The 24757-nt window shown below is 35.0% G+C and overlaps 1 protein-coding gene across 1 annotated transcript in view; it reads right to left on the bottom strand.

Moving 5' to 3' along the window:
• The window catches only part of LOC121417845 (MAM and LDL-receptor class A domain-containing protein 1-like), a 47579-nt gene extending 23165 nt beyond the window's left edge, over positions 1–24414 (bottom strand). The window contains exons 1-20 of the mRNA XM_041611578.1: positions 24249–24414; positions 22538–22800; positions 20915–21149; positions 19927–20010; positions 18954–19123; positions 18096–18219; positions 16887–17036; positions 15372–15628; positions 13854–13944; positions 12974–13105; positions 11865–12013; positions 10967–11089; positions 9805–10039; positions 8472–8698; positions 7315–7438; positions 6569–6685; positions 5352–5492; positions 3746–4002; positions 2766–2850; positions 2209–2337 (exon numbers count right to left, since the gene is read on the bottom strand). Of these exons, the coding sequence (XP_041467512.1) occupies positions 2209–2337; positions 2766–2850; positions 3746–4002; positions 5352–5492; positions 6569–6685; positions 7315–7438; positions 8472–8698; positions 9805–10039; positions 10967–11089; positions 11865–12013; positions 12974–13105; positions 13854–13944; positions 15372–15628; positions 16887–17036; positions 18096–18219; positions 18954–19123; positions 19927–20010; positions 20915–21149; positions 22538–22800; positions 24249–24414 (3259 nt within the window). The remainder of the gene's footprint in view (positions 1–2208; positions 2338–2765; positions 2851–3745; positions 4003–5351; positions 5493–6568; positions 6686–7314; positions 7439–8471; positions 8699–9804; positions 10040–10966; positions 11090–11864; positions 12014–12973; positions 13106–13853; positions 13945–15371; positions 15629–16886; positions 17037–18095; positions 18220–18953; positions 19124–19926; positions 20011–20914; positions 21150–22537; positions 22801–24248) is intronic.
• Between the last annotated feature and the right edge of the window lie 343 nt (positions 24415–24757).

Here is a 24757-nt window from a genome sequence, read left to right as displayed (position 1 = left end):
TTCTTTCAATGGAGTAATATTCATAACACTCTACAGAGAATATGCTTAATATGTTCACATCTAATGCTGATTTCATTGTGATCTACGTAACGGATATGCTTGATGCTACATTATAACACGTTTGTTATTATGTTTTTCTGGGAAGGGGCCAGCACAAGCTATAATTACACTATTCCATGGTAGGTCAAAGTGATCACCATTTGACTCATCACGATATTACTGTACGTACTTTTAACCCCTTAAATAGACTGGGCTATTTCGACGCCTAAGACGGGGGGGGGGGGGCTGATTCAGCCCCCCTTATGATCTCGGCTGTCGATCGCGCGATCGTGACGAAAATTGGCACACGCGTTACCCATGGCATTATCTACAAAACGATAACATCAAATTCTGCAAAAAATCTCGTGTCTCATTAATTATGCTAATTTATGCCTAAAATCATAAGTTTGCTCTAATTAATAAAATAATGCCCCTGAATTGCTATTTTTTGTTTCACATACTCTAGATAGGCATCTGATCAAATTGATTTAAAAAAAAATTCAAAATCATATTTATTTTCTTATGTATTCTATTGTTTTCTACATTTCTTATGTATTTCTTTCTTTTTCGACTTTTGTTGTTTATTGTTTTTTCAATGTAAATTGTCGGGGACTTTATTTTGACCATAAACAAGATAAAATTAATTGATTTTAAGCAGTAAAAGGAAAAATAATGATACATTTATGAATTTTGGCTAAGAACACTATTTGCATTGGATTTGTACACTAATTCACGTTTTTGAGTAATTTTAGGTCTGCATGCACTTACAAAATGTCCCATAATTTTAGAACCGCGTATCCGGGGGTCACAATTTTGGTATCAAAAGTTGTGCGAGACTTGAAATTAAAAAGTCAGCGAGCGACGCGGTCAAAAAATTTCGCGCGGTGGATTTATCGCGAAAAATGTTGAGGAGGGGCTAAATCAGCCCCCCAGACTTTTTAGGGTTAAGGGAGATATGATCCTACAATATCAACTCTACTGGATACTGTTTGTTATTTTTTTTCATTTGAGAATATATATTATATATTTTTCTCCAGAGGATATAGTAGTTACTATCTAAATCCGAGTTATAATGTGTTCATATCAAAGGTAGACGTGGCACTGACATTGTAAACAAAATATTTCAAGAATCAATCCCAAAAGTAACCCGTTTCCCTTGTTTTGTTTACGATTTCTTCAAAATATATTATCACAGTGGATACATTCACATCATCAGACATTCAATGCGCTTGCATCAATGCTAGATACGACACTGGAATAGTGTGAATGCTTACTGTTATAATAGAAATATGATGATTCTTTCGTTTTAGGAGGGGATTACAGTATCATCTTTGCATATCGATAATAGTAATAAGTTTTTGACTCATTTCATATTCATTGTGTCCAGACCTTGGAAATATATACATGTATCATTAATATCTTATCTATTTTATGAAAACGTGTAGTTAACTATTGATCCCTATACACATCCATTTTGTGAACTATTAGTAACTAATTAGTAACTATTAGGAACTATAGTAAATTCCCTTATAGTCTTAACACATTTTCCCAGCCGGTCCACCTTCGATGAATATATTGACCAACTGGTCCGTGAATATAGTTTTCTACGTGTATGGCGCTCTCTTGTGGGTTAGATGTTACCAACTAAACGGAAATAAAATATGTGGGACTAAAGTATCTGAACTGGAGTCTAACTTAGATCTAGGGCTAGGCCTAAAACAAACTTGATTTGATCAGAGAAGGGCCATTCACTGCATTAGAGTAGTAGTAGACTAAAGTTACATCTAGATCTAAACCAGTTCCATCATTCACTGTGACTATCGTAAAAAACAGGCCATTTTTATCTACATCATTAAAGGCTATCTAATATAACAGATATTGACTGATGGGATGTGTAAAAAAAATTCTTTGGACCGCCTAAAGGATTAATATTTTTCCTCATGATCATATTTTCATATATAACCTCTCGGGAAAATATAATTCCGGCGGTCCAAAGAATGTTTATATTACACACCCCATTAGTCAATATCTGTATAATATTGACTACTTCAATACAATTTTGTATAATTGCCATTCAAAACATTTACAATTTTGTCTGGTCACGTGTGACGTTTTGACCAATCGTGTCGTGAGGATCTGATTCATCATGTAATAGCACTAATAACTTACTGCAAATATCTGAAGCCTCATCAGACCAGTCACCACAATCATCCGTAAAATCACAGACCCGTCTCTTCGTGATGCAGGCTCCACTATCACATGGGAACTCATCGGCTTGACATTCCTCAATTTGAGGTACTGCAACAAAATCAACACCAGATGAATATCATAAATACTTAGAGGGGGCAGTAACCAGCACTTAGGCAATTTAATTAAAGGGATGCTCCGGGCTAAAAATATTATATCTAACTAACTAGAGTAAAATTCAAAGAGCAAAATGCTAAACAATTCATCAAACTCGGATAAAAATCAACAAAGTTATAAAATTTGGAAGGTGTCTTGACTTAGATTATTTGACTTCCATACGGAGATCTAGAAATGTATCATTGAACATATATTAAAAAATCTACAACCCGCTTTAGATAGATGTTTAAATGAATTAAAGGATGAACGTTCAGTCCAAAATTTAGAGATAAATATTATTTTACAAACAGTCAAACAAACAGGATTACTTCTTTCTGACTTGTTTCCCGTAAATGCCCCCTCCGGGATAAGGGATTCCTTACCTGGTAGAGCACATGATTCCATTCTGATGTCATCAATCGCCACGTCACCAAGAACTTCAAATGTTCGAATTGACTGGAACTTTACCTGATGCGAAAAGAAGTTGCATCCTTTTGTTAATTCCCAAGAATGAGAATATTTTGTCTCAAAGTAAAATATCGGAGTAATGATATATAAAAGCATTTACATGTATGTGCTTATTATGTTTCTTGAGGCAAGTCCTTGTTCTTAATCAATATTTTGACTTGTCAAATGTAAATATATATAAAATGACCATAGAATACTGCATGAATTGAGTTGAATGCATATACAATATGTTTCTGTCAAAGTCTTGTATTCTTGCATGCCTATAGTCACCAAAATTACCAAGCATACATTATGGTAGCACTAAAAACTCCTATACACACACTTGGGCCCCGTCTTACAAAGATTTAGGATTGATCCAATCCAGCATAACTCTATGGAAATCCATCAGTGTCATAATTTTTTTTCTACAGGTAATTTGCAAAATGTCCTTTGCAAACAAAAGAAAACACACCAAATTGTCAAGAAATCAATGACTTTATGAATATACATTTATATCGAAAACAGTTTTTGAGCAAACATGCATTTCATATGTTGACATTGCTGGCTTTCCATAGTTGGGATTGATCGGATTAATTGCAACTCTTTGTAAGACGGGCCTCAAATGTGCCATTCATTGCAGTTGCACCACTTACACATGTACATAATATTTCATTTTATGAGGTGAAACATGTACGGTAATTCCGGTCATTGACATAAAACTCGTTTTTTGTATGCACATGGTCATGTCTTTGTCATATGCAGGTTTGGGGTATTGTTAAGCGCACATGGCTATCCACTTTGCTAGGCCATCAAGGCACCCGTATAATGACAGTTTCAGAGACATGAAGTATAAAATTAGCAAAAATTTTATTAACTTGCAAAGTCTTAAAATTTGTAATGGAAGATGTTTACTAACATTGAATCCACCAGGAATTCTGCCGATCCCTGCGATTCCTTCGTGCCAATAGTCTCCTTGATCACCTTCCTTAAACCATGGTAGCATTAGATAAACCTCCTCTTGAATCCATAGCTGCAGGACACCAATGTCTTCACCGTACATATGATACCAGAATCGAATCTCACACGTTGCTGCAGCGTTGTTATGCATTCGAGAGGAAAATACAGCGTAGGCAGCACCAGAGCTAGGCGCGGTTCCAACGTACATATACCAGCCTTGAAAAGACATGAAAAGTACAGGTGATGTGAGTTATTGATTGATTGATCATTTTATATTATTTGCCAGATATAACATACATAGAGCATAGCAAAACGCAAATGAATTATATTTTGATTTACTAAAGAAGGAAAGCCCAGGAAAGCCAATATGGAAAAGAGAAAAAAAGTGATTTGAGTTATTTATTGATTATTTGATATTTGCCAGGTACATATATAACATATCAAAATGCAAATACACATCAATCGCAACTCTTTGTCAGACGGGGCCATGATATCTCTAATGTAGCAGTCACATTTGCTCTATGGTGGCCGTACGGAGTCGAAAGCAGCCTTGCAAAGACATGAAAAGTACAGGTTATGTGAGTTATTGATTGATTGATCATTTTATATTATTTGCCAGATAAAACATATATATACATGTAGCATAACAAAGCGAAAATGAATTATATTTTGAGTATCAGTTATACTAAAAAAGGAAAGCCCAGGAAAGCCAATATGGAAAGGAAAAAAGTGATGTGATTTATTTATTCATTGATTGATCATTTGATATCATTTGCCAGATATAAAATGCAGATATATAATATTTTAAGTATCAGAAAACATAAAATGAATAGCCAATGAGAGCCGATATGCCTATATCGATTAGGGTCCAGTAATTCCTATAGGGTAAGTGCATGTTTTATAGGCATGAGAAACGCACAAGGACAATCACATAAAGTATATACATCAAAACTTCTAAATGAGGGAGCTCCTGAAATGATCTGTCTCCACTTTGTGCTTAACATAAGAAAGGAGAAATGCAACCAATTGTAATGGTTTCATTACTTCATGAAGTAAAGTAGAACAAGTGGAAAATGGGGGTCCGATGCCTAAAGAAATGCTGAGTATATTTTGATATTGCCCTCAATTAATGCTTTGTCTGCTTGGCATGGACTAAAGTAAGGTACAGCAACCGCACACTTCAACTCACTGATATTTCAGTCTCAAAACTCATAGTGTAATTAGTTCATTGTCATACACACATTTAGGATAGTCATGTGTGCATCATATTGCATAATGTACACACAAAGTATTACTTTACCAATAAAAAGTTAGTGTGAAATGAATTAGCATAGTCCACACAAAAATCATCACAAGCATGCACCTTAGAAATTTATGTGGAGCAGGATGATCTTTTTTGTGGCGGACAAAAATTTAAATCATGTTCTAGACAATATTGAACAAAATTTACCCTAAAACATAAAATAAAGTATCTTATCTCAAGATCCCGCAAAAGATTTGTACATCTTATACATACAAGATAACACCTTGGGTATAACACATGATGCTAATGTGAATATATTTACCAGCAGCACTTAGTGTAGTATGATCATATGCAGGTCCGGTGTTAGAATCTGGTGTAGCTCCTTGGTGTCTAATCCATTTATAACCACTGGATCCAGCGTTCCACCAGCGACATGTGTCTTGTTCAAATGAACATGCTGATCCTATGTACAGATAAGCAGTAAATAAATACTGCAGTTAAAAGGCACCTTGACAAAAGCAGGGTACTGGGAACAAGTTTTACAAGGATTTGGACGTAAATTTGACTAAAAAAGTTTGAATAAAAAATGAAGGTCGTTTTGGTCCCAAGAAAGTTGACCCCTCCCCCACTCCGAAAAGAGAGTTTCACTACAAGATTGATAAAGGTCGTTGTGGTTCCAAGAAATTTGACAAGTAAATGTAGGTCCTTATATTTATCAATTTTGCCACACCTACCAGAATTCCAGTAGGTGCTGCCTATGAAAAATGTCACTCACAGCACCCCACAGGAAGCCCACTGCCTCCAAGGGTCATGGAAGTGTGAAATATTGTCAGAACTTTAGTCTGATATACATTGCATGGCTTGGGAATACAATGCGAGGAATCGCTTCATAAGCTTATCCTCTGTAAGCTCTCTCATAAATGCGCTATATTCACTTGAGAAATATACAGTCAATATAATGCACATTTCAATTATTTGATTGAAAAATTGTAAGACATGTCGATCAATTTATGATGATAATGATAATGACAAGAATCCGCTTTTATATAGCGCTTAATACATCGGAACGACGTGTCTAAGCGCTTTACAAATATATTATTACCCCGGTCATCGGATTCAATCAGTCATTCCCGCACACAATGTGTGCACATCCTCCACTCCCTTGGGAGTATTCCAGTCAGTCGCCTGTGAGGCGCACACAGTACTGGACAAGTTACAATGACTTTCACATCCTACCGGGTACCCATTCAGCACGTGGGTCGAGAGTGGCAACCTGTAGATTAACGCCTTGCCAAAGGACACAGGATTCGAACACACGACCCTCTGTTAACAAGGCGAGAGTCAGAACCACTACTCCTCCATGATATGATTATTTAGAATCGACATCACAGAATCATACTGACAATTAGTTAACTCAGTTTGATAACAAACGCCTGATCACATCCTATATTTATCAGGCCCCATGAAAGCTACCCACAGACAATCTTAAATTACTAGATACCATCATCAGTCAAATGATATGAATCGAAATATACATACCGCAGTCTAGTTCGTCGTGCTGATTTGGGCAGTGAGGCGTGAAATCACAAAATTGTGTATAAGGTATACAGGTCTGAGCTGGGTCTTCACAGAAAAAATCACAGTCGGTTGGATCGGCTACAAAAAAAAACGCATTTAGACTGTGATAAGATGGTAGTTATTTATGTGGTATTAATTATTCTATTTGTACAAAGACTTGAGTGACAAATGTAGGTATTGTTCAAACATACTTTGAAATCATATAATCAATTAAATCGGTTGAGAATGGTTACTGCCACTTATATCATCTTACCATTTACACCAATATCATTCCGGTGGGAAATTTCAATATTCTATAGTAGGACTGAGGTGGTGGGGGAGGGGTTTAGTTGTGTTAAAAAATATTTGGTGAAAAGTCAACAATTCCTACCATGGAAGCATTTATATCGTATTGGAAAAAAATAAATGTTTATATAATGGATGATTTTGGGGCTTGTGAAAATAATTTAATTTGTAAACCTAGGATCTATGTCCACATCAGGGATGGACCAAGGGCTGGTCAAGGGGGGGGGGGCTAGTGGCGTTTCAAGGGTTTATTGCCGAGGGAAAAATATTACCACCATAGAACAAATTGTCTCCCCCCCCAAAAAAAAATATAGTAAAAGGTGACAAGTTCACGGATATCATTCTCCTCTTCTTGATAACAAACTGAGTTAGGTAATATATAGATGAATATCTCACTGGGGATATAATAGACTATTACACACCTGGACATTCTTCATAATAGAAAGCAATATCATCGAGTGATATATCACTGGTGTGTGATGAGCCTACCGTAGCTTGGAACATCACCTGGTACGAATAAGCATCCTTGATGGGATTCAATATTATCTGTAATCAACGGGAATAAAAGATCAATTTAGTACAGGAATAGTGATAAAACTGATAGATCCATCTGTTTATTCATTAACGCAACGACTTTGAAAAAACAAAGTCAAAAAGTTCATCACTCTCTTTCCTTCTACTTCTTCCATTTCAGCATGGACACAACCGAAGTAATTTTTGAAGAATCGATTTGCAAGATGATAAAACAGAAGCCTGCAAAAAATACACTACAGCTATCTGTGTCATGGTGCTTATCAAAGACATATAACAAGATATGACGTTGAACACATTTTCTCTTAAAAGTGTTGACTGTCTGCATTTTATCTTCAGTATCAACGTGAGAGGGAAAATGTGAGTTATTCGATGATCATGATAAAACAGCAAGAATTATGCTGCCTTTCTATACTGAAGGAATTAAATGGGAGGGACTTCATACCAGGGAGCATTAATTTTCATCAACATAATATGACATAACATCACATAGATATGTGATCTGACAACTTGATTTTGATTGGCTTAGAAGCACTGTTACTATGGTAATGGCCAGATAAAGAGAACTTGTCAAATAAAATATCCAACAAGTACTTTCGTAAGATCCTCCCCAGGACCCTGAATGAAACACTGTCTCATCATCATTATTTCAGATAGTTTCTATCACAAAGAAAACACAGTCCTTTATTGTGACTTCTGAAGCTTTCCATGACAAAGAAGTGTAACATGTTTCACAGTACACCATGTATCTTTCTTGGACTAGTGTTGGTCCTGAAAAGGACCGCTCGGACTCTTCAATCTTCAGTCCATTATTGTTCATACTAGACATGGACACAACTGGCCCCCGAAAATGACAAGCATAGAAGTGTCTTAGTGTAAAGGAATTACATATTGCAATTTTACACAAACCATGATTCTTTTTTCAAAAAGTAAAACAGGGTCTCACTAAGAAAAAAATGTCACATTTTACACATAGTACAATGTTAATGAACATACGTTTCAGGGGCAACATGAGGACAGATAACCCTCATATACTACACACTCTTACCGTATCATGTCTCCACACATCGCCCCTGTTGCCTTTCAGTGTCTCCAACGTCGTGACCTTAGTGGCTGTATCTGCTTGAGTTTGGATATTGAGATTGCCTACACCTTCCCCATTCATATGGTAATAAAACTCCATACATAGTTTCTGTGAGGCCAGGAAGTCACCTGACTTCAAGGTGGCAGCCTGTCCTTGTGTCTGCCCCGAGGCTTCGGTGTATATATACGTCCCTGATTAGATATAAATAACAAACAATTATACTTTTCATGTTTAGTTGTACGTTCCAATTTCCTCAAGTGTAGAATTTCTAAGAAAGGTGAGGACAACACACTGCAATGCCAAGCCATCATACAGATAAGCAATCAATTAACATTGGAGGTGTCATGGTGTAGTGGTTCAGTCACATGACTCTTAAAGCAAGGGTCGAGGGTTCAAATCCCACCCGACGCTAATGTCATTTTGCAAGGCACTTATCTATGTTTGCCACTCTCCACCCAGGTGTTAAATGGGTTCCTGGTAGGATGTGAAAGTCAATGCGATTAGATTGGCAGTGCGCACCGATAAACAGTGGCCTGGCCAGGATACTCCCCAGGGAGTGGAGATGGTGAACTTTATGTGTGGAACAGTGATGGATCCTTTGACTGGGGTAATAATAATTATAATTCAAAGCGCTTTGAAACGAAAATATGAAGCGTTATGTACCTACATGTACATGTTAATTATTAATTATCATTATTATTACAGGTGAATTGTGATTTTGAGTGTAATATTAAAAGCTTGTAAGCATTTACGGAAAGTTTTGTCAATGATTTATTCAAACAGATGTTATAAGCTACTGAAAGCCCTTTCATCTGCTTGGCTAAGAGTAAACTGATGATGAGAATCACAGAAAACCACTCAATGAAATGCTCCCCGAATAATGTCCACCTTAACAATATAACAAGCAATTGATGACATTCATGGTGATTTGAAGCGCACTATCCAAAGCTGAAATTCACGTTGTACAAAATACACCAAAGCCACAATACTTTTTTAAAGGTTCATTTTACTCCTTCCCATGCCATTATGACATTATATTATTTAGTATCGGACTATCGGTGTCATATAGCGTAATTATAAACTTTATTTTGTCATCAGATTCACAACACCTAGAATCAAACTCCAACAAACCATGAGCCTACTTGCCATTGTGAGTATAAATTAAGTCCATATTTGGGGGGGTTAAATTTTGCCTTTTTTCATTTTTCACGGTTTGCTCTGAAATGCTGGAGGAAAAGCTCCAAGGAAGGCCCCTCTTATAGCGATTTTAGAGTACACAAGAATTTAAAAACATTACCATAAGGCGTCCCGAAGGTATGGTCAACGCCTGGTCCAGTACCGTCAGAGGGCGTCCTACCCTGGATCCGCTGCCAATCAAAATCATCAGTCTTTTCTTCATTCTTCCACGTGCAGAGACCGGTCTCAAAGTTACAGTCACCGAATGGGGAACACGGGGCGGATGAAATAGTAAGATCGTCCAGAGATATGGCAGCATTCTGTGTGTAGTCTTTACTCGCGGCTCGGAATTGGATCTGCAACGGTATAGAACAAGAGAGTCATAAGTCGATTCTAAAAGGTACTCTATGATGTACCTAAAGTACCATTTTGATGTTGCATGGAAACTCACACAGTTGGGTGTAAAAAGTATAAGCAAAAAAGTAAACACAATGTAAAAAATATAAATAATGATATGAATAATTGTGATCATAGAAATTTGAAAACAAATTTTTTTTGTTGTAGTGTAACTGTAATATTGAAGAGCAATTTGTACAAAGTGCATAGAGCAATTTTAATTGATTAGGCACTATATAAATACCAAATATTTTTTTGTTATTATTATTAATATCAAGCAGCATCCAGTTAGTGGGATGGTGATTTTAAACTCTTACCTGAAATAGCAGCTTCATACATGTATTGACAGACTAAAAGTGGATAAGGGATATTCTTTGTAACTGACAATGTACAAAAATGCAAACATTACACCTACTGTATAAATGATTGGACAGCAGAGGTAGTTAAGAATATAAAGCTAAATACAGAGATGCCAATCAATAGCATTTTACCTTGTTTTGTATGATTTTTGCATGAGAATGGATAGGATTTATCTCAATAAAATAAGATTTTTAGGAATTCTGTGATACGTTTGGTGTATTATATGCATGCAAAAAAGTTTGTTCTGTTTCACTTTTTGAGAAAAACTACATGTAATAGTGCACGAGTACGTACAATCTAAATTTAGTGGTTATTTTTAATACTCGTAAGCTAGATTTCATTCTGAAATTTTGCTGACATGTGAGTGGCAAAAATAGGATTTTTGTGTTGAAAATAGGATTTTCAGAGATTTTTATTGTCCAATTAGTTCGGCAGCTCTGATAAAAGGTAAATAAAAAGTGTAATATGAAGGTAAATAGAGAGAAGGGAAAAAAGGAGACCAATACAAAAAAGAAAACGAGTCATACCTTGAAGAGATCATCAGTGTTATTGAGATTTATTTCCGTGACATGCCATTCATCCTCGTGGGTTATACCATTCATCTCCCATTCTAATGATACTTCTCCACTCATAGCATGAATCTTATACACCTGTATAAAAGATATTCAGGTTATTCCATTTTGAAAAAAACATCAAATATTCCTAAAGTACGTGCTGAAATAACCCTGCAGAAGCATATCCTTGGATGCTCCATGTTTGAAATACATATAACCAATGCATACCAGCTCAATTCATTGTATTTTTTTATTTGAGAGAGCTAATAATTCTATTCATAATTCACTGTGCAATGTTACTAACATAATTTATGCATATATTTTCCACTGTATCAAATTTTCATAATGGCATATACAGCTGATTTAATTAACCAATATTTAATCACATTGCATATGTCTGTACTACCTCTATAAATGTTTTGTTTGTACATGTACCTTAAATTTTACTGTGAATTTCTATTTTGAACTGTCTTTTTAGAATAGGTTATGCATTAGAATATAAATTTGTACTGACTATACAACGTGACACTGTTAATATGTTGTAAAGATTACGAGGATATCTGAGGCTTGGGGTGTTGAGAGTGAGGGGAAATGTTTTTTTCTCTCTAAAAAAAAATTTTTTATGATTTTGTTTTAGTTTTGTCAGAATTTGTTTTAAGAGAAAATGTTGACCTCCTTTTCTGATTTCGATTTATTCACCTATTTATTTATTCATCGTTTTATTTATTTATTCATGTTTTATCTATTTATTAATTGATGAATTTTTAAATACATTTTTTCAGATATGCTTTGCCCTTTTTGACAAAGTTTTTCAGTTACGCTTGTTTAATGGTGAATTTGAAATACTATTTTCTTCTCGCATATAACCTACCTGAAGTTGGCATATTTTGGAGTTGAACATTGAATACCAGAACTGGAAACAGTTGCCCAAATTAGATGTTGGAGGAAGGGGACCAGTTTCCACAATAGCTACATCGTCATTTGATGTCAGCTCAGTCATGTCTGCATAGAATACATGACCTACGGGCAACAAAAAGGGTATTTCCTGATAATTTCAATACTAATGCTTTTTATACAAATCTATTTTTTTATAATAGCTTGGTCTGTAAGTTATATGAAACATTTCAGACTTTGCTTTTTGTCCACTTTGTGCATTTATCCATAATGTGTGTGACATGCATAATAATATGAATATGCAAAATTCATATAACGCTTAATACAAATGTTTCTAAGCGCTGCATACTATTACCTGCATTACAGGCAAAATCAAATCTTATGAATATTTTACATAATTATTTGTCATAAGCCACCCCAAAAACAAACAATAAGTCACCTAAATCAATTTTGAGAATTTTTATCGAGATTATTAAGATCTGTTTGAAAACCAGATATTATTTTTTTTGGCTATTTGCAGAGTACCTTGCCATTAGACTTCTTTCTGGTTTTGGTTGGCTGGGCCCATAATATATGTTATTAGAGAGAACACAATTCTAAAATTAGATGGAAAAATCTTGTTGTTTAAAACAAAAATAAATAAAATTTGCCATTGAGCTCTTTACTACCATCATTCATCAATAATTCATGATTATTATCATTTGCTTCATGAGTAGTCAACTAACGGGAAAGAGTGCTTGCTTTTGTTATATCATTATCATCTAGTAGATATCTAACAGATAGATAACCCATAAAATGAAGACATAGACTGGGAATAAATCATAATTAAGGTTTACAATTCAATTCAAGGTTTATTAAAAACATGAGTTGCAGCCAAATGGCTGAATTGTTCATGTATGCAAAGTAAAAACAATTAAAAGACTCATTACATATTTCAAACATTAAAAAACAGTTACCTTTGTAAAAAGGTCATTAAAAGGATTATATTATATTTTTGAGTCATAAAAAAGGTGGGGGCCCGGTTGCCATCAATTTATTATTATCATTTTTATTATTTTCAGGATCAATAATTTTAATTTGGCTTACCATAATCAGTTCTGTAGGTATTGTCTGTGGTAGGTGCTGTTGCTTCTGAATTGGCTTGAATGACCTGCCAATCAAATTGATCTGGTTCGGTTTGACTCAGGTAACATGCTCCGTTCTCAAAATCACACATACCTTTGGATAAGAAAATAATATGAAAAGGAGTGTGAGGCTGGGATAAGAAAAAAAGAAATGATGCATTAGTGATGCCATTCTATTCTCCCGGTAATCTAAAAGAAACCAATTAGATAGTAAGAAAAGTATACACTATTTAGGAGTTGTTTGACTATTCATTCAAAATCTGTTCATTGACTTGTAACTTGATGAATCGTTTCATCAAGGGAGTACGAACGACACTCAAGTTAACCATGTGGTTATGCATGCAGAATTGTACTTGAATATTGTATGCCCCATGCATAATTCACCTTTTCTTTATTTTGGGAAGAAAGAAATCGATATTACATAACACAAGTCAACATAACCATTAAAAAAAAAAACATTTTTTTTTTTTTGGGGGGGGGGACAATGGAGAGATACATCCACTGTCAATATAAAATCTCAATGAAATATTGGATTACTTCTTCTTCTCATATCATTATCCTTATTGTTATTATAAATATTATTTTTGTTTATTTTTTATTATGATATTTATCATTATTCCTATTATCACTAGTATCATTATTATTATTAATAATAATTTTTATCATTATTGTAGCATATTGCCCATTTCTTACTTACCTTGTGCAATAATACCATTATTATCATATTTATTATTATCATTATCATTATTATATAAATCATTATTCATATCATCATCATTATCATCATTATTATCAAAATAATTATTATTATTATTGTAACATGTTGCCGATTTCCTACTTACTTGGTGTAGGACAGTTACCCGGATGAAAGGATATATCATCCAAGGCAATGTCTCCCAAGGCTTGCGAACCCTTTTGGCCTTCAAAGATAACCTGAAATTATATCATAACAATCACATTCGGTCAAAAACGTAAATACCTTTACAGTATATGATATTAAAGATGGTGTCTGATATGATATGTTCCTTTTTTTCTAAAGGAATATCAGACATGGCATGAAATAGGAAAGAGAGGACATAATGACATACTAAAAACAATTCAATGGAACAAGTTTCTTTGTTTCCAAAAATGTATAATTGTGGAAAAATATGGATTTACTAATTTTTAAACGTTTTCATTAAAAAAAAGGAATCATGCTCTTCCAATTCCTTAAGGATCATGTAGAGCAAATTAAGAAAACAAGTCAATTTTGAAAAAAAAATATATAGTTTATTCCTTCTATTATGGGACGGCTAATATTTTCTTACAATACTATTCTACATGTATGTTGCTTTAAAACAGGAAGAAACACAGTTATAAAAGACAGGTACATAAAGTGTGCATCCGATATATCAAGTTTTTTACCCTTTCCAATACACATTTTCAAATCCTAGTTTTGATTTGTTTCTTAATTCATATTATCCGCAATGTATACAATGGTATCAAAATTCTATTTTCAAATCTAACTTGGTCTTATCAATTCATCTGCACATATGTGACTTGCCACCACAAAACCAACAATAGGTCGCTCAGAATTAAATGTGTTTAATGAGTTTTTTATAACTTTAGAAATCCCACACATCCTTAGCATTGATATAATATGTAGCCTGTCACAATTGATCAACAGTAACTCACTCAAATATTCAATTTATAGTGGAAGAAATTCTGTAATAGCTTTGTGTTGCTGGTCACATTTTGTACGTGTATTGATTGAATAAATGCATTTTTATCTCTTATAATTATGTATTTACCATTTTATTTTTATAAAGGAAATAAATGAATCGAATAATGGCCTACTTGGGAATAATAATAATAATAATCCGCTTTTATATAGCGCTTAATCCATCGGAACGACGTTTCTAAGCGCTTTACAGATATATTATTACCCCGGTCATCGGATTCAATCAGTCATTCCCACATTCAATGTGTGCACATCCTCCACTCCCTGGGGAGTATTCCAGTCAGTCGCCTGTGAGGCGTACACAATACTGGACAAGCTACAATGACTTTCACATCCTACCGGGTGTATGTTTCATAAAGCTGTTCGTAAAGTTACGAACAACTTTACGCATGACTGGAACATGTTCTTAGGTCATGACTCAGTTATACAGGGGTTATCACATAGCACAAGAAAGGATCACCAGTCGTGCGTAAAGTCATTCGTATCTTACGAACAGCTTTATGAAACACTCACCTGGTACCCATTTAGCACCTGGGTCGAGAGTGGCAAAGTGTGGATTAACACCTTGCCAAAGGACGCCAGACCGCGGTGGGATTCGAACACACGACCCTCTGTTTACAAGGGAAATAGATACACTTACCGTGTACGATCCTGAATCTGTAAAGTGAAGATGAACCTGGTTCCATTGTGGTCCTCTTGGATTTGTTTCTGTCCATACAGGGCTCTCTGTATCACCTATATTCTCATAGACGGTGAGGGCGCCCAGGTGCTGGCCGTACATTTGGAACCAGAATTCCATGCAGTATCCGGTATCGTCGATGTTTTTCAAGAACTGAGAGTTAAGCCGGGCAACATCGCCGGGACTTCCATTGGATGTTTCGATGTAAATGTAATAACCTGATAAGATTTTTAAACGTTTATTGAATCATGGTTATGTTAGACACAGTACAGTTCAAGGGCGGTTGGGAAGAGAACAAGGGAGGTGCCATATATTTGGGAAATTACCAAAAGGCCCACTGCCAACTCGTCCACTCACCACATGGTTTGCTTTCATTTAGTCTAATGCCATTCAGTCCATCAACACTTCGTCAAACAACCATTTGGTGCAATAACCATTTGGTCCTATAATCACTTAGTCTAATCACCAGTTCGTCTATTACTATTTCGTTTAACAACCAGTTGGTCTAATACCTATTTTCTTTTTATTCATTTTGCACAATTAACACTTGAGTCTAATGAGACCATGGAGCTATAACAGCTGCATGATTAGACCAAATGGTATATGGACTAAAGGAATTTTGGACCAACTGGTTATTAGACGGAATGCCATTAGACTAAAAAAAGTAGACCATGTGGTGAGTGGAAAAACTGATGGTGGATCAAATGATATAGACGAGATGGCAATTGGACGAATTGACATTAGACGAATTGGAAATAAACCATATATTCAGGGACCTACATCATAGAAAATTAAGAGAAACAATCCAAGTAAAAAGAAAAAAAGAAAACATTACAAATAATTCATAAGGTACATGTCATCACACAACAACAAAACAAACATCAGAAGAACAACATTTCAAAGAAGCCACATGGAAAGGAATGAAATACAAAGTAGCCCCAGGTAGTGTTTTTAGATGCATCACTGGGACACCTGCTAAATGACCACAGAGGCATGTCACATCGTATTTTAGATAAGGGGGAGATAAAATGCCCACTTGCCAACTTTTGATATTAATGTGGTTGTTTTTGTCTGAAAGAGCACCTGCTCCAAACGGAAGGTCTTGGGTTCGACCCCCTTCAGAATCATACCTAGGACTTAAACAAGAATTTCTGTCTTTTTATTGAGCGCTAATGGATGAGCGTAATAATAATCATACAAATAATATTAAAAGTATTAATAACAGCAATAACAATGATAATAATAATAATAATTGCCAGTTTTTAATGGCGCTTTTTTCCCATATTTGGCTCAAAACGCTTTCCAGCATATGATGTTATTATGTAACAACATATTATATTTGGCATGATTGGAAGTGGCATAACAGTTGAAGTAGCTACCCTGGGAAAATTCAGTTGTCATCATTCTTATCATTATTTCATTTTAACCTCTTCAAAAGTTTGACTCATTCATCCAAAAACCTCCAATCTTTCTTACCTGTTTGGTCTCCTATAGTATGATCTGAAGATGGTCCTGTCCCAGCACTATCTGTCGCTCCTGAAGCCCTGATCCAGTCAAAATCATTATTAACATCCTGATTCCAGGTGCACAAATCAGATTCAAAGTCACAGTCATGAGTATCAGGTGCTAGAAAAATAGATAATTAGAGTAACTAATTCAAATCATTGGCTTTCTTCTGAGAATAACTACATAATTATGTTTGCTTTGGAATATTCATACTTTGAAAAGCTGAATAGTTTACGATTTAGAAAAAAAAGCCTTAGCGGGTGTTCTTTTCCTTTTTGTGTGTATTTTTTAAATTCTATTATTGCATTTTGAATATTATATGATGATTATCTTCAAAGTACTGAAATGTACTATTGCTATTAGTTTGTGTTCCTGGAACTACAAAACGAACAAGAAACTCTTTTACCACACTGAGAACAACAATTACTCGGATAGTGATTCAAAAGTGTATGAAATGTTTCATCCTTTAAAATGTAGCTCATTTAGGTAAGAAATAGAAAGTATGATATACCTGCACCCCTTAGAAATACAATTCTTTAATAAAAATAATAAGTAATAATACACTAATTAAATAAAGACAATAACACTATGTGTGATGTGAGTAAGAAGTATTCACTTTTCGTTGTCCTTCAATTTTAGCAAAGTAATACCATGGTAACGTATACAAATAATGCACGTAAGCAAGTGCATGCACAGCCAAATAATGAACTATGTGAGGAAAGAACCAATGTTCACCGAGGTCCGGAGGACCGAGTGCGCTACGCATTTGGCAAGTCGAGCACAGAGCTTATTATATAGGTCCTCTATGCTCAAGAATGTGTGTATTGATTGTTTCATACAACCCCCTCTCCCCGATGTTAATTAGTTGCCCCGAATGCTATATTTGATCTACATTCTAGATAAGTCTCTATAACTCCAGACCTGGCATATCCTGAACTCTGACATCCTGCACTCCGACGTCAGACTGCAGGAAGGAAAGTGAATTTGGTATGACGTCAGAGTGCAATTCCCTGAATATTATGTGATCTGATTTGGACCAATCAAATAAGAGAACGTTTTGGAGAGATGTATAGGTTAATCTAAGCTACGGTAAATGGGCCATTGTGTGGCGCTCTGTTCGTTTAGCAAGGAATACAGTGATGGAAAAAAGGAGGGGCAGAACAAAGAAAACTGACTTACGATATGTAGGTGGAAATAGCGAGGGTGGAGCAATAGTGATAGCACATATAGAAGGATGGAGAAACATATCATCAAGAGCTATGTCACTGAGATAGTCAGACCCAACAACCGCTTCAAAGGTAACCTGGACCATAAAAGACATTATCAATGGTGTAGTTTATAATCGTGATATTAATATGAAACTTTTATGAAGCGTGTGAAATTTATATTAACAAGCCTTTTCTAATCGTATTTTGAATACTTGCAAACAAAATCAAATTAGTATGGTCATAACAACACACATACAAATCTTTGTCATACATTTGGGCTATTGAACGAAAAAAGAGACAGTACAATTATTAAAATTAATGAAAATATTTACAAAAAAAGATTCATAACGTGCTTAATACGGCAGTTTCTAAACGCATGGCCTCCTGTGTTTAGTGTTTCCCGCGATTATACAGCTTTACTTTTTAATTGAAATTGTATTTTTTCCACCAAACATACGCAATCATTTGGCTTTGCTGTATTATCGTATGTATTGGATTTTTACTTATGTTGTCATCTTGTTAACCGTATACGCATTTACTTTCAATTGAAAGTATTAATAAATGGAAATGAAATAAATTCGAGAATTGAATTGCGCAGTGCAATCATGTATTTTTGTTAGAAAGGCTTTAGCCGTGCTGCCTACAGGCATGCATTCAGACTTTCAAGGCATTTCTTAATGCAGACCACCCTTTCACCTCACATGTGTAGAGTGCAGCACGACGTGGGTATTTTTCTTGCGGAAGGAAACACGGTATGACTGGGAATCGACAGACAAGAGACTTAACCACTAGACCACGGTACGTTCAGGGGACGCCATAGCCTACTTACCCAGAATTTCTCCGTTGAGTCGACATCTACCTTTGCCTGCAGCCAAACATCACCCTTATTACCACTTTGACTGAACAGCAATTTAGGAGAGGTTGTAGCAGTGGTTGAATACACATTCAAGTCACCTGTTGTGTTGCCATACATGTGATACCAAAATTCCATGCAGCGACCTGTATCAATCAGTAAATTGGCAATAATTTGAAATGATGATAAATTACGATGGAAAAAATAAGTCTATTCATCTGGATTTAATTTGGTTGAAACAGAGAACAGTTTCACGTCCGATCCGGAACGCTTCTTCAGCTCTTATGAATTGCCGGGAAATCGTCTGTTTCAATATAAGTAAGTCCAGATGAATAGATTTAATTTTCCATCGCAATTTGCCTTTTCCTGGATGAATCGAACCTTACATAAGTTGATAACTATTCGCTTATATCATATCATTGTACATTGCACATTGAAGCCCTTGCTGTGTAGTCAAAATATAGCAACAATTGTAATTTTGGTAATAATTAAAAGATTTGTATACCGCACATATTTGCCGATGACACTTAAGGCGCACAACTTATATAAAGCAGAAATAAAATTAACAAATACACAAAAATTGAATAAATTAACAAGAAAAAAATACACAATCAGTTAAAGTTGGTGGTCAAAATAACAATAGGTCTTATAACACAACAGTTAAGGAAATGCTTCTCTCATGAGGTAAGTTTTTAATTTCTCCACCAGTTTCACTAAGACTTCCTCTTCAAACTGATGTAAACCATTAAAAAATCGAGTCTGAAATTCTCAAGTTATCAAAACAAAATATGGAGAGCTGAAAAGAGTGCAACCAGAGCGCAACCCTGTCAATGATAGCTAATCTTTAGTTATTATTATTATTAACATAATATGATTCATCAATCTGTATTACAGTCGGAATTCGTTCATTATCTAAGGAGTTTGCCTCCATTATACATGTATAACATACCTGGGGTTGGTTGGAAGTTTTCACTGAGTAGCCAACCTCTGGTTCCTGGTGTAATGAACGAAGCCTCGATGAACACAAAATGACCTGAATGAATACAAAAAAAAACGAGTTAAAGTTTACTTTAAAAAAGTTCTGGTTACGATGATATTAATAACGTTATACTTAAAACTACAATTCCATATACTCTTCTTTCTACACATCCAATATTTCTTCAGGTAATACTGACCGATCCGACTTTTCAGTCATGTTTTTCAGATGAGTGTAGATAATAGAATAAGAAGGAAACATATTGCTATTTTATCGAGCAAAATACATAAGCCATTTTTCTCAGTTATTAGTAAACATACTACCAACACTCCTATCATGCCTATTGCCTTCTAAACTACCCATACAGGTAAACATCAAATGTGTAAATCTGTCCAATGGGATAGCTCTCGCTCTTAATTGAGTGCATGGAAATGAAAATTGTCCAAGTAAATTTATCGACAAACTTCTGAGTTTAGTAATTGATATTGCTGCCTATAAACATGGGTTCATCATGTGTGCATTTGATATCCTGGAATACCATCTAAAATTGCAAAAGATGAATGAAAATCATGATTCGACATTTCAAAAAATCCTGAATTTTTACTCAAAATTATCTATCATGGCCTTGGGTTGTTCTTATATAAATTTAATAATAATAATATAGGCTATTTATATTGAGCACATATCCACCTTGTTAGGTGCTCGAAGCGCTCCTATGTAGTCAAAAGCACTTGCTGATGCAAAGTCAGAATGCTGTTTAAATTATTATACAATTGTTTAAAATCTGAAACAAGAAAGTTTTATTCCTAATCTGTAATTCTTAATAAATTAAGCACGGTTAATTACTTCACCTGTTAAACAACTACTGTGAGATTCTTATAGCAAAGAGTGTTGCATAAAATTATGAATATTCGTTTCCCATGTGTGTTTTATTCATATACCAACATCATTGTGAGCTCACCGTATCCTGTCTGTAGTGTATGATCAACACTTGGTCCAGTATCGCCTGATCCTGTACGGCTAGCTCTAAACCAGTCAAGTCCATCATCATTCACGTAGTCATTGACGAAGCCACACATATCATACTCGAATGTACATGAGCCTTCGGGAAGGCAAATGTTGTCGCCAATGTTGATATCATCGATTGCAAGATCGCTGTCGGCAGAAGGACCCGATGATGTAGCCTCAATATAGATCTTCGGAAAAATAAAATATTTGAAAACAACTTTAATTTTGATTGAGGCAAATGATGACAGGCTTATACCTCTGGTGCAATATCACACTATGTATTCCATACTGTTTTATCTCTACAGCGGGAATAATCAGTGTATTCGCATATTGGGCGATGTGAAGGAGTGATTCACACTGTACAAATTATCAAATTTAGCAGTATAAAGATAGTTCCACAGTGTGAATGTTCACAGCGTGTTCACTTTGAGAACTATTTTGATTTGCGATTCACATACATAATGTTCAAGTATACATATGTGATCACCTCAACCAACAATATGGAATAATAGGGTAGGTTCTCTGTAAATAGCCAAAATAGAACTTTGGCCTCTAAAATGAAAAATCAACTTATCTTGTTGATTCATATTCTTCATGCTGCCAAAATATGACGTAATGCTTTAAAGTTGAGTACAAACGAGATTCTTTTACACATGTTTTTGTTATGCTAACTGCTTGGAAGTTTCACTGATACTACACAGTGTGTATATCTCATGATTGAGTGAACCCCCAACTTCAAACGTTATTTTACACTTATTTTTAAAGCTCAAGCTAAGTTTCTTTGCATATGGTCAAGTATTGAATTGTGTTGGTTATTTTTTATCAGTTTTGACAAGTTATATATAAATATCAGAAATAAATGAATAAATAATATGAATTAATAAATAAATGAGTAAATAAATAAGTGAAAGGAATCTATCATAATACAGCTTATTATGGTCTTTTCAATCTCATTAATTATCTCAGAACCAATTTTGGAAGACTTACATATATGTTGGTTTTTTTACCTAAGGTGGCTGGTTACATATGAAATTTAAGTAACACGCAAGCTCATAATTATTTATCTTGAAATCAGACAATGAACAAGATTTTGTAGAATTTGAAAAAAAACTCTCGGCATCGAAATAGTGTCTAGGGAAGATGCTACAGAAAGGGATGCCCACCCTTTCTGATTTACAGAGCAGTTTAAGTAAAAGATGAGAAAATGAAGAAGAATATAAAAAAGAAGATAAAGAAGAGAAGCTTGGTCATGTTATACATTTTACTTTATGTATTTATACTCTTTAATGAGAAATTATTTTGTGTAATTTCCATTGAAATAACGACAGCTCTATAATAGAACTATGATGCCATCTTTGGGCCTTGTTACCAGCCTTACCTATGGAAACACCTTAAAGCATGGGCGGCGGAAGAAGGGGGGGGGCGGTTAGGTCCTATCCCACCTATTTTTTTTTTATAATCTTTTTTTGCTTGTCAATTTTGTTTTCTGCATCCCCCTTAAAAATTCAGGTGGACCCCCTAAAATTGTTGTGGTACTCTCTAAAATTTTTGGTTCATAAGCTTTACATGAACTTACCTTATAACTCTTATCAGGTGTCGGTACAACCTCAACCCGCGCATGGACCCATCTATCCCCTTGATCCCCATTCTTAGTCCAGCTGGGACTAACAAACAGCTCGCCATCATCCTGCTTATAGACCGACAGAGTTCCTGGACCAGACCCACTCATATGATAATAGAATGATACACATCTTGGACCGGTGTGGATGTAATCATGACTTGATAAGATAGCAGTGTCACCCACATTATTCGCATTAGTATCCACATACACGTAATGACCTGGTAAAAAATAGAATGAGAAAAGTTGCTATCAAGTGTAGTGTAGTAGACAATTCCTTAGAAAAAATTATAGTTTATATGATGTTCCTATCTATCTTACTTTTAGGAGCCCACAGTATACAAGTTTTATTTTCAGTGGGATCCTTCATTTTCGCAGACTATAAATCACACACTGCAAAAAAACTGTAGTTTTGATTTAGCACCAGCCAAGATTATATATAATAATAATAGTAATAATAATAATAATGATGATGATAATAATGGGTATCTAGAGGCGCTAAAAACAAAAAAGTACCATAGCGAGTACAAAGTAGGAATAACAATTTAACATTTGCTATGATTTCTACAATATTCAAGATAAAAAGGGAAATATTAATTATTGAGGAAAAAGGTATGTCTTAAGGGAAGATTTGAAGCCAAGAACACTGGAAGCATTTCTTATTGAAAGAGGGATAGCATTCCAAGTCTTGGCAGCTGCTACAGCAAACGGTTTTTTGGCAGAGGAGAGTTTTGACAAGTGAATGCAAGGTCTGCATGTGTCAGTGATTGAACGAGGATTACGAGAGTGAGTGTATAATTTGATGGTATTATTAAGATATTCAGGTGCTAATTGATTTAGAGTTTTTTATACATATAAACAGACTTTAAAATAAATGCGTTGGAATAGAGGTAGCCAGTTGAGTTCCTTAAGTAAGGGTGTAGTATGAGTTTGGGATCCAAAGCCAAAAATTAAACGAGCGGCACGATTCTGTATAACCTCAAGTTTTCTTCTATCTCTAGCTGACAAAACAGTATATAAACTATTACAGTAATCTAACCGAGAAATGATAAGTGCTCGCACAGCATGGGGACATGTCTTAAGATCATTAAATCTACGAATCCTCCACAAATTGCTGACATGATAATTACAATTACGGACAACCTGATTTACTTAAGCAGACAGTGTGAACATGTTATCAATGCATACTCCAAGAACAGTAGTTTTAGTGGAGATGGGGATGCATTGACCATTAACATTAAGCTGGAGATGTGATATTGATTGCAGATGGCGGGCAGAAGAACAAAGAGCTATGAATTCAGTTTTGCTATTATTCAGCTGGAGATCGATGAAAAAACAGACCAAAGTTCCCATCCGAGAGGAAAAAAAAATCTATTAGCCTTTCTTGATTTCCTTGAAATGGAGTATCGTGAATTTGGGTAGCTATTCTATTCATCCACATCAAATGCTTTTTAGTACTTAATACAATGTTATTGACTACATAAGTTGCTTTACAGTAAACCACCTTGTATGATTTCCCTACGATTTCATCAAATAATACAGTGGCCTTGTTGATTAAGAATTCAAGCACAAGCACAAACTTTCAATCAGTTTTATAAACAACTACTGTTAGGATCATATCATGTAGTGTTTGTTTTACATTAAACAACATTTTTATTTTGTCAATTACCTGCGTTTGTGCTTAATGTGTGATCTACTTGAGGACCCTTTCCCTGTGATGAGATTGGTGTTCCCCAAATCCAATCAAAATCATCTCCATCAACGTTCTTCCAGTCGCAGAAGCCAACCTCAAAATCACAGTCAACTGCAAACAGGAAACCAAATAGGATAAGCATTTGAAGTGAAACGACCTGTCGAAACTAAACCTTAATAAAATCCAACTCATATAAAACTTGTTGCAGAGGAAAAAGAAAAATTAGAGAAGTTGATAACAATATCGGACAAACAATAGAAAAGTTATGAATTTTGAAGTTGTAAGAATTGGTAATCACTACCCCCATTGAGACTTTAAATTGGCAGCATATGTCATGTCATAGTTATGTAAGGCAAGGACTACTCTTCAATGACTCAAATACATAAAATGGCCAAAATGTCAATTTTCCCCAAAGTTACACTTCAAATTATCATTTTTTTTAATGAGAACATAAAACTACAACTAGCATTAGTTGAAATGGTAAT

Source organism: Lytechinus variegatus, chromosome 6, assembly GCF_018143015.1.
Source record: "Lytechinus variegatus isolate NC3 chromosome 6, Lvar_3.0, whole genome shotgun sequence".
Classification (NCBI taxonomy): Eukaryota; Metazoa; Echinodermata; class Echinoidea; order Temnopleuroida; family Toxopneustidae; genus Lytechinus; species Lytechinus variegatus.
The sequence above is the reverse complement of the archived record's forward strand: the minus strand, read 5'-3'. Positions and strand labels throughout refer to the sequence as shown.